Source organism: Acanthopagrus latus, chromosome 5 (genome assembly GCF_904848185.1).
Source record: "Acanthopagrus latus isolate v.2019 chromosome 5, fAcaLat1.1, whole genome shotgun sequence".
In the NCBI taxonomy this organism is placed as follows: Eukaryota; Metazoa; Chordata; class Actinopteri; order Spariformes; family Sparidae; genus Acanthopagrus; species Acanthopagrus latus.
The window spans coordinates 7999604-8011113 of NC_051043.1; the positions used below are offsets into that span (position 1 = coordinate 7999604).

At 39.7% G+C, this 11510-nt stretch overlaps 1 protein-coding gene across 1 annotated transcript; it reads right to left on the reverse strand.

The window, feature by feature from the left end:
• Positions 1-261: 261 nt before the first annotated feature.
• Positions 262-9232, reverse strand: slc25a37 (solute carrier family 25 member 37). Its single transcript, XM_037098968.1, has 4 exons — positions 8915-9232; positions 4743-4971; positions 4357-4413; positions 262-4009 (listed from the first exon to the last, which is right to left on the reverse strand). The coding sequence occupies exons 1-4, from the start codon at positions 9068-9070 to the stop codon at positions 3480-3482; spliced, it is 972 nt and encodes a 323-aa protein (XP_036954863.1). The 5' UTR covers positions 9071-9232; the 3' UTR covers positions 262-3479.
• Positions 9233-11510: the final 2278 nt, after the last annotated feature.

The window sequence follows — 11510 nt, forward strand, 5'->3', positions numbered from 1 at the left end:
CCAGGTGGCTTTTGTGCCTAAACCTAACCACAGCATAGGAATAAGCACTATCTCAACATAAACACGGTTTCTAGAAATCTGCAATGCAAACATTTATTCTGGCGATTAGCTTCCTAATTTTCCTTGTTTGGGTAGAATTATTTCGTATTTACACTTGAAGGGGGTAATAAAAAAAAGGGTCCTTTTACTTTAATTTACTTACTTACTAACATGAAGTATTAAGGCAAATATTTAGTTCTCAAACAAAACGAAAAGACAGCGTTCCTCACTTGCGTGTTTATTTCAGCTCCAGTGTTACATACTGTAGCAGCATCATCACAATCATTTCATATTTGCATGGACATACGTCCAAGCATTCTTGTTCTGGAGATGGCACACAACAAACAAAACATCCCAGCTCCCATTTCAATCATTTGTGCGTATATAGCGTAAAAGTATTTACATCATGGAACGGCCCACATTTAATATCAGCCCTCCTGTCTTCTCCTTTAAATGCGAGCATCTATTAGAAACTACTTTGACACGTTAGACACAGTTGTTGCAACATTAGGATTCACTATCATGAATCGACACACTGAGAGGAACGAAGGTGGAGTGCAGGCAGTGTCGCATTGTCATAATGCAAAACAAAAAAAGAGAACAACTATTCTGACTGACTTCATTTCACTTTTGTTAATCATGCGATTAACTTACAATCAGAGGAGTTTTGTCAGTGGATCCAACTAACACAATGTGGGCTACAGTCTAATCTAATTGTCAAACAGATGTATAAATCAATGCCAATTTTGCCATATTAATATTCAAGCATTTTATCCAATCATGTAAAATCCATATTGCATTCAATACAACTAGCTTATATTGCCTAAAGCCACTGATCAGTAAATATAAACAGGGTTACATTTTTCCAAAATATACAAGTCAAGTTCCACCTTTAACTGCTTTAGTTCAAGTACTTTCGTCGTCAATGTAACATTTTGAAGGAGCAAATAAAAAAAAAAATGCTGAGGCAGCGAATATTTTCCTGACACATTAAGCTTCAAACACAAACAGGAAATAAGCCTCAAGCGCTCAACGAGAAATCCAGAGAATTCAAGTGATTAGGCAGTTTAACGAGTGGAAACTGTGGAGCCAAAAGGTGGAATGACAGCTCACAGCAGGCAGGCAAACAGCGTCATAATTACAGGTTAAAAGTAAGATGCATAGAGTAGAATGCATGTCTTTGGTATATTAACAATTACCCTAAAATACAAGCATAATGAACGTGTTGCTCGAGGGTTTGTGAGACTACTGGAATCCAACAAACTCTTTGAACTTTACCAAAGGAAGGGGAAAAAAAAACCCTCCATAATTAAAAACAAATAAATCTGGCCGCTTGCTGGATTACATCAATATCTGGAGGAATGTCTTGACTTCTGAATGGAAAATAGGCAAGCGGCTGGAGGCTGGAGGGAGCAGTGAGCACACAGGAAACGTGTGACGACAACAGGACGAGTGAGAATGAAAGAAATGACGCTGCCTGCTCTCCACCTGCTTTGAACAGGCTTTCACTGGTCTCATGGTGAGGGGGAGTGCAAGACCATTGGTCAGTTTAAAAAAAGAATTAAAGTTATGTTATATTGCATCACAGAAAGTCTGTTTCATCCAAACTTATACTCTGAAACTATTGTATATACACAATATATTTATATGTCTATACACACACTATAACCTTCGGGTTCAGGTTCAATATGACACACATTAAACAACCCACTCGCGAGCTAAACAACACACCAGTACAAATGCACATGAAGGTTAAGATATGGTCACCCTCTCAAGTAACAGCCTTATCTGAGATCCGTCTTTGGACCTGCACATTGAAGGTTCTCAAAAATAGTCACCCACAATTATATATTCATGTTTTTAGCTGCCTTCTTTCTGCAACAGGTGTGGTTCTTTAAGTTATTAAACTATTATGGAGTGCCCCAGGAACGAGTCCTACAACCCGGACATAAGTTACCATTTTTTTAAATTCCCTCGTCTTTGTCAATCAGTGGGTTTTTTCAACAGGTTTTTTGGCTGAATGCCCGAAATAAGGTCTGTGGTTAACACACAATTAAGAGATTTTCAAGTTTTGCTGGTCAACAGAAAAACACATCAGTAAATATCCCACATTAAAATTATGAAACATTTATGTATCTTATAAAAGGCAGTTGCCAACAAATGAGACTACAGAGGCTGTCTTTACAGGTCAACTTAAGTTGCAAAATAACTCATAGATTGCTCAATGTATTGGTTACTGGTTGACACTGAAGTCATGTAAACAAGGTTTTTACTTCTGCCGACTTCATTTACGCTTCAAAAATCATAATAAATGGTGTTGTGTTCTTTGGAGATTATCATGCTGAACAAAACATGCAAGTATCATAAACTTGTGTTTGCCACAGCTCAATTTCTTGACGGGAAACCAGGGTGATGGTAACTTCCAGGGTAGCCTACAAAACTATATCATCCCTGCAGCACTCCATTGTGCATGATTCAGAAGCGTTGTAGTGCTGTGTTTTAACAAGGCATATAACTGGACTATTACAGCGTACACACATCAAACTGAGAGAGAAAGACGGTCTCTCAGGGAGGAATAAAAGTAGTTTGCACTTGAAGAACAAATGCTGTAACAAAAAAATAAAAATGCTGAAACATCCCGTTTTTTTGCTTATTGGAAAAAAACCCCAAATCGTTCAGTTTAGTAAGTACAGATTTGACACATGTGGCCATTTATGACATAGAGAGCCAAGATAAGATTTCATCCAATAACAAATGATACACTTCATTGCTAGAAATTGGACAAAACAGAAGTGAAACGTGGGATTAAAGCAAAATTATATTTTCTCAGTCAACAATCAGAGTGAAAGAAGGAAAGCTGAAGCAGCGTTTAATATCTACAAGGCACTTGGAAAGCACAACTGTTCTGTTCGCCTTAGAGTGAAAAGAAGGAATGTGTTGCAATGTTTTTTGTTTTTTTTTTCATATAAATACATGATGTAATAAAACAAACAAACAGCACTGTGTTTTTTTCCATATCCATAAAATACAAGCCTCAGAAAGCTAACAAAATAAATAAAAAGTTCTAATATTGAGAACTTTAAACGTCATTCAGGACAACTTGTTTAGAATCTTGCCACATGTAGGAAAGACTGTTTGGAGAGTTGACGTGAGTGCGAGGTGGAGGAGGAGGAAGATTCGGCTCTTGTGCGTGTATTTGACCTTTTAAGAGCGACCAACTCTGTAGCGTATCCCAGTTGCGCAACATCATCTTAACTTGAAAACACACAGACTTGGGTATGTCAACAATAAGGAGTGCCATTCTTAGTCACTCCTCCACCATGACGACTGCACTGTGAGGTAATAACTTAACAAACACAGCCATCTCACGCAGCAACAGGGTGGAGCCTTCTTCTCCGTCAGCTCCAGTCTAGGCGTGATCAGCTTGAACACACTCTCCATTACATCGGTCGAGGTCTTCCCTCTGATTCCAGCTGCTGCTTTGTCAGGAAGTACTTGAAGAACTCATACACTGACCAGGCGATGGCAGTGGAGGGCATCTGGTATATAATCCGAGCTTGGACCCCTTTGAAGAAGGCCGCCGGACCACCGAGCCGGTACACTGTCCTGAAGGCGTTAGCCATTCCCGATAAGTGTCCGCTGATGTTTACGGAGTTGAGCGCTACATTCTCTTGTGTGTTGAGCAGAGTTTTACAGACGTCGAGCGGAGTGGTTATTGCTGCTGAAACGGCACCTGCCACCGCTCCCGACACTATGTGGCTGCCGGGGTGGTAATGTCTGTGTGGGTTCAACTGCTCCTGCATCAGCTCGTAGGTGATGAAGTGAACGGCCTGGAATGGGATGTTCATGGTCAGCTGGGTGCTGTAGCTGCGGTAAAAGGCTCCCACGCCCTCAGTACGCGTTACTGTTTGGACACAGTCCCAAAGTCCTCGATAAGGCGAATTGTACATTTGCATCCTCTGCTTTATCACTGCGCCGTGGAAGAAAACAAGGAAGCATGTTAGCATGTTTTATCACATATACGTCATGTGTCCTGTAAAGTTTCGTGCTGTTCAATGCACTTAAGACACAATATTTTTTTTTTTAAATGTCAAAAAGTAATTGGGTGGTGTATGAGGAATTGACTCAGTATCAACATGCTGTCTAACCCAGTCAAATGACGTCACTGGCTTTGTCTTGGCGTGACAACTGAGCTGTGTGGCACTGAGGAATGAAGTATATCAAGCACCTGAGAGACGAGAGCTAATACTTAGAAGCATCAACTCATTGTTGGTTTTGTTCTTTTAGTGGAATTCAAACAAAGAATTTTTCTCTCACCTTCGGCGGGGTTCATGACTGCATCATGGAGAACAGTGGCCACACTACCTGCCACGCCTGTTGAAACATAAGCAGAGCCGGTCAAGTCTTAATCAATAACCGTATTTACAAGAGTTTAACAATAAAATTTATTTGTTAAGGGTATGAGCATTTTATTTGTAAAACTATTTTTTTGCAGTGTTTGCATTATAAAACAACACCGAGCAAGAGCATGTTTGGATTCTTCATGTTTGGGATATGGCTTCACCCCTGCCACTGTAAACAGGATATGGCATTAAAATTACTTATTTGAACTACACTCCTCGAGGCCCTGTTGTTGAGCCCAGTGTGAAAGCAGTCAGTGTTGACTATCAAAGTGATGTGTGTTGAGACGTGGGAACTCGTACCATTGGCTAGATGGCTGTTGCCTCCACTCTGAATGATGTCACTTAGTGAGCGTTTGAGCCGTTCGTAGCAGGCGAAGTAGAGTGCATGGGCAGGTCCCGCTCCGATCATGGTGATGTTGAGGCCCCTCAGCGGTCTGAAGACCCCCTCTGTTCTGATGATCCTTTTCAGAGCCTCATACACGCCCCTGTACTGTGCATTTGGGTCCGGCTGCAGGCTCTGCATCCTTGTCTGTAAAAAATAAAGATGTATTAGGGTTGGGGGATATTAGGCTTCATCCCCATCCCGAACCTCATATTTTGCTATGATATGGACTTTGTAATTCCTTCTTTACTGTGATATGCATATTAGAAATAACATGCTTTATGGTTGCGATAACATGCAGCCAGAGGGTTATTGAAGGCAATGTCTCCCAGCCCTGAGACATATATCTAAACTCTTAGATTGTGTGGCTTCAAAGTGGGCACCTGGTGGTAGCCAAATCACGATTTCTTGATGTATTGTTCACTCTAATACTGTCACATTGTTCTGACAGTAAGTGTACTTGGCAGCAGAGACGTCCTGACTGAATGATGCATGTCTCTCCCAAGGCTGCTGTGGGAGGCTGTGGCAGCTCTTTGTTTTACTCCGCCATGCCAAGTTATCTGGACACCACAAAGCATGTTTTTATTTGTGATGAGATCTGGGCCTGGTTCAGGAGATAGGCCGAGTCGATGTTCCTCTCAGCATGTTCCCATGTGTTTCCTTCCTCTGGCTCAACAATAAAATATCAATTACATTTCCGTTTAATACAGATTTGGGAATTTTGGGCACTCAGAACTTGGTAGCACAGTTTACATTCTAAGTTTATGCGACTGAATTTTTGCACTATGAATCCCATTGTTCGTTTGAAATTAGATGTTTTTTTATATTCAAGACAACGGATAGATAAAAATGGTGAACTACTTACAGTAGCTGTTTGATGTAGAATTAATTTGAGGGGAAAATATGCTGGACACAGTACAAAGTAAAGCACATACAGTTCAAACTGTATGCAAGGACTGTGAAAACTTTCTGACTGCTGATAAAAGATGTACATCTTCAGTACCCAAAAGTTATTAATGTAGAAAATTATCAAATAAAAGTTATAGTAAAGGTTAAACATGGGTAAATTGTTCTGAAATTAATTAATATCAGAATGACTGTTATGTCACACAAAAACAAAAAAGATATCTGTAAAAAGTTGAATTACTCAAAATACTTATATAACAATACTCAAGTGTTAAAGAAAGCGATAGGCTAATGTAGTAGTGGGCAATATATCAATAACGTATCCTTAACATGAAATGCGACTATATCATGAGATGACATGAGTACATTTTCTGAACTGACCAGACTGCCTTTAAACACTGTCATTAAACCCACATTATTGACGGTTATTGATCAAAATCTCATTCTGTTCATAATTTCTAAAAGTCCCAATAGTCATCCCTGCAATCTTATTGAAACATGGATATCAGGGTAAGTATTGTGAGATTTGATTTTGTTGCCCACTCTTTCAACAGATTTCAATATATTGAAATATATGTTGAGTATCATGAAATAGCTAAAAAAAGAATATTACAATATTGTTTTAGTCACTGGGTATTATACAGAGATGTTGAAACAGTATGATAACAATGTTCTGTAAAACCTCCATCTAGTCCAGCAAGTGCCAAGCACTAACTTCAGAACAAGCATGCAGATTGGATCATCATTGCAGAATCTGTTGGGTTGATTTATGAATTACTTCCAAATTAATATTTGCACAACATTTTTTCAGTACTCATGATGAGAAACTAAAAATAGCAATCAATTAAACAAGACTGTTGTCTGCATACAGCATGCATCTGTATACACACGTTCCATCTACTACACTGCACTGTGTCACATCTTTCCAAATTTTACGCAGCAATTCACTGTTTGTCTGGCTCTGGCAGTTTACTAATCAACACTGCAGAAGAACAATTGCATACACACACCCTTTACTGCATGAGGCTGATTCCAAATGTGCACAGTACCGATAAGGTCCCCCTCCTAGCCTTAACACAGGCTACTCCCCATGTTTTAGCCATCTGTTCTTTACTGGGAGGCTGAAACACACGGTTTTAAGTTGACTGCCGATTGTTACCATTGTCCACTGAACTAAAACTCAAAATTAATTCAAGTCTTGTTTCGAAACTTTCCGCAAACTCATCTCAAGCTTGATGTGAATCACAGATAATTACGTCATCAAACACAGACACCTAATTAGGAATCTTTAACAAGAAGTAAATGGATTGGAGTCGGTTTATCATGTCAGTGGCTTTTTTGTACTGTGACAGTCACAATTAACAGGATAAAATTTGAACCATGACTAGTTTTTTCATCGATTTACATCATTGACATTTCAAAACAGGTTCTTTGCCGACTTGCACTGATTCACCTTAATGGGCACATGTGGACGCTGCTTGTGAAAACTTGTAAAAAACCTAAAGAGGAAATGGCAACAGTGGTTTGTGTGGTAATGGTTCATGGGTCAATTTGGAAATATGTCAAGGCAAAGACAATGATGCAAAGATGATATAATGGAATTTTCTTTCTTGCAGTATGTTCATGAAGTTGTCTGTGCCACATCAAGATTATCATTAGGGCAGAGCAGCACGCCAAATTATCAAAACAACACTGCATTGTTAGGAAACAATGGCTGAGCAGAAGAGGAGGATTGCAGGGGGCAAAGTTCACACAATAAAAGAAATTGTTTGAAATTGGCTTTGCAGGCACAGTTTAACAAGCTTTAAACTGGCCGGTGATTTCATTTAGGTACGCGACGTCAGTTTGAACTTACAGACCACCACAAAGAGTTGAGGTCAGGAGGGGTTTCTCTGTCTGAACTCATGTGATCCCTGCTCAGAGTGTTTGTATTAAAGCTGGTCTAACCATTCTAGATCTACAGTCATCACCATCGTCTGTGTCACAGTACTGATACTGTACTTGCATAATGAATCCAGAGAATCACCACAGTAATTTAATTATAAATGGATGAATGACGTTGAACAAATTAATTAACCCGCAGTTCCTGCTTGATCAAAGGTTTAGTCGACACATCAGAACCTCCCGTGGATGCAACTGAGGTCAGACGGATTGTAGTACGCACATTAGCTTCCAAAATAAATGGAGGAAATTGAAGAGACAAGAAACAAGCCCTGAATGACAAATCAAAAATCTCAGTGGCATTTTATTTTTAGTGTTGGCTAATGTTTGTAGCATCTGGTCAGATGCTGTACTGCATTTTGTTGCACTAGTTAAAGTTAAACTGAATCAAAGGCTGCTCAGTGTATCGCAGTATAATAGAAATCACAAGAAAGTGCCATCTTTCTCGCAGCCCAGTTCTAATCTAAAGGATACTACACTTAATCATTATCAGTGACAGAGAGGTTTTACTTATAGTGTTGATTATACCATCAAGCTGAGTGATCAACACATCTGTGAGTGGTCACAAAGGTGTGCTTAAAGAAAAATGCACTACAGAGTTTAACAACTGTGTTTACGCGTTAATGGTGGAGTTCTATGTGTAGTTTTAAACGTGGAAGCAGTTTGACATCTTTCACAGTCAAGTCAGGTACTTGACCTTCAACTGGTAACAGAGTAAGTCTGGATTACTCATTTCCCTGCATGGAAAAATAAACCTTGTGACCAAGAAAAACTGTAGGATAGCACGGAAACGTATTTACACGCAGTAAAGCGAGCTCATGATTAAAATAATGACATAACATTTAACCTTAACCTTTCTAAAAATGTGACTTTGGTGAACTATGGGTGACAGTGGGTGTCCAGTGAGCTTGCTCTGTTAGCAAAGTTACTAGTTAGATCGAGTAAGAAGTAACAAGTCAACATTTTACCACTTGCTTCTCGGTGTAGCTAACATGCTGTATTTATTATGTTTTCGTGTATGCTAGCCGGATTAACTAGTTTGTTCAGTGTTCTTGTAGCAAGCAGGCTGAGACTGAGCTAACACTGAGGCTAACTAGGGATGTGAAGCTTCAACAATTTACAGCTAACCTTCGTTAGCAGCCGATAGCGAGCTGTGTGTGCAGTTAGCAGTGTTGGGTAGCTGGTTGGTGGATGAGCCGTAGAGGCAAGACAAGCGTGATTTGTGTGCTTCGGTGTGCGTTACCTTGACAGAGTCCACGGGGTACATCACCGTGTGCTCCAGTATGCCAGCCACGGCTCCTGCTGTCATGTGGGTCGCCACAGAGACATGAGGTGGCAAGCTCTCGTAGTCACCGTCACCACCAAAAGGCTCATCGTCCTGGCTTCTGATCTGCGACATGTCCAGCGTTGCCACCAAACGAGCTCAACTCCATGCGTGGTGAGCTTCCCCAGATGGTCTCTAGTACCAGGTAACACTCAGAGAGGTGTCGGCGGCGTGGATAACCACAACACCATCGCTACTTAGTGGAGTTCCAGCGCCAGTGTGACGTTCAGAGCCAGGGGCGTGGCTCGGGTGGATGTAGACCAATCATTTTAGAAGCACTCGCAACTGGGCGGGCTCTTGGTTTAGGGCGGCCAATGAAAAGTTTCCGTGGTGGATGCCTCTGCCCCTGACATTTCACAACGCTGTCGTGCATCCTTGTGTTGTTTTTGAATGGGTTTAACCCAAGTGAAACCGCACAAGTCTGCCCGGAAAGATAAGTAGGCTTGGTCTTCTTATCATTAAAGGGGACTTGCATAGTTTTGGAGAAGAATTTTGAAACTTGTAATTTGAATAATTACAAATAGTGTGGTAATAACACACATTCAGCAATATGTTTTTTTCCTAACCAAATAAACGAGCTGCTCTCAGAGGAAAATCATATCAGAACACTGTTTGAAGCTGGAAAGCTGGCAGGGTCCTCCAAATATAAAGAGTAAAACAGCATGAAATTGTGTTTTGCTTTATGATCACTTTTATTAATTCTATTTATTCGGGCAAGAAAATGAAGAGAGTTTGTTTATTTAGTTTGTTTAGACATTACAAATTAGCCAACAAAGATCTTCCTCTTCTGATCAGAATTGATTCCCCAAAACTACATAATGCACCTTTAAGTAAGAGTACAACAAAAGTACTTTCCCAAGAGTCAAATAATACTGTATTGGATTTTTATTAGGCTACTGATGCAGTCAATTTTAACTACTTTATGTTGCAGTTGATTATTTGCTCATGAACACAGCATCATGTTTCTAACAGCTCATATGTGTTAAGTATGAAATGTCAAAGAATTGTTAAGTTATGGCTATGAAATACAAGCGTATTCAAATTGCAATATTCATATAATACATGGCAATAACCATGATATCAGGATTTGAAATATTGACATCATGTTAATAATACGTTTATGACAAAATCTTGTGAATAATTCATAGAAGATGTTGGGTCTTGTCCATCTTTTGTTTATCATTTCATCATGTTACCTTTTCACTAGTAATTGAGTATTTGTTCCATCTGTGCACTTTTTTTTTTTTTTAAAAAAAAGGTAATGGTTACAGGCTTTCTCCACCTAACTAACCTCGTATTGTAAGTATAATTTATTTGCAAAAAACATGGATAAAATGCACAGTCAAGAAAGTCAAATATATATTTGACTGACAACTCTTTTTTTCTCTTCAAATTTCTTGACATCAGGATAATATTGTTGTCACGAGTTCATTTGCCAGCAATAATCATGTAGGCCTAGTAAAAATCTGATTTCGTGACAGCCCTGTGTGGGGGAGTCAAAACAGTATTTCCCTACGAAATACATTTGTAAAGCTGTTGTATCTACATATCTATCTTTTCATGCTGCTGTGGTTATCCTGGTTTATTGTCCAAGGGCCTGATGATTAGACAAGAGACTGAATTCACTGAGGATAGTTTTCTTCAAAGGGCACTGAGGAACCACAAACAAAAGAAACCAACTGGTGATACAGTGACAGAGCTTAAATGACAGACGAGAAGATAAAAGCAGGCTCAAGACGTTTTCTTTCACCCTCTTTAATGTGAACATCAGCACATATAATCCGTACTTCATGTAACATAAACAGTCATGAAGTATTCTAGACAGTATGTAGTGGTTTAGCAAACCCCTTTACCTCCCAGCATAGTGGTGCCGCACATACATGCTTTAGTTTCATTTCCTGAATAAGAAGTATCATGTTGTGATCACAATTACAGACTTGGAGGCTTTATTAAATGCCGCAACCACTTGCAGATTCATGTTTATTCAATTAAATTAGTTCAAAGAGCCTGTTAGAGGCCAATCATCTTAATGATTTTTCTCATTACATGTCTTATTATTAATAATTTATCATTTGTTTTTTTTGGCTGTGTCGTCCTGTCTCTTGTTGCAGGCCAGAAGTTTAAATTTCACTTTGTTATCCAACCGGTTGCCAGTTTGTGTTTTAGGGTCTCATCTGATTCAACTGAGCGTCGCTAAAGATTCAGTGGTTCTCTGTCAGTCCCATCTCTTTTTTACACTACACAGGTTGAGTTGAACATTTGTTTCCTCCTTCCTAGTTGAGAAGCCTATCTGACAAAATACTTCATAAGGAAGAGACAGTGAAAATGCGTTGGACTCGATCAATTGGCTGTTCTGTGTCTCTCACCATTGGCTGAAACACAAGCTGTAGACACAAAGTGTTGCTGTGGGTGTGTCAGCGAAGCGGTGTGACATATCAATGACTCAGCACAATAGGAGCCATCTTAAAGAGCCACTTGTTGAAGCATAGTTGCTGCAGCTGACACTCACATGTCC

Bases quoted from the DNA above. Each gene is read 5' to 3' on its own strand.
- slc25a37 (XM_037098968.1), bottom strand. From the start codon at position 9,070: ATGTCGCAGATCAGAAGCCAGGACGATGAGCCTTTTGGTGGTGACGGT. The intron at 4,972-8,914 runs GTAACGCACACC...TATTTTTTACAG, and splicing joins ACCCCGTGGACTCTGTCAAG to ACAAGGATGCAGAGCCTGCA. The intron at 4,414-4,742 runs GTACGAGTTCCC...ATGTTTCAACAG, and splicing joins CAACAGCCATCTAGCCAATG to GCGTGGCAGGTAGTGTGGCC.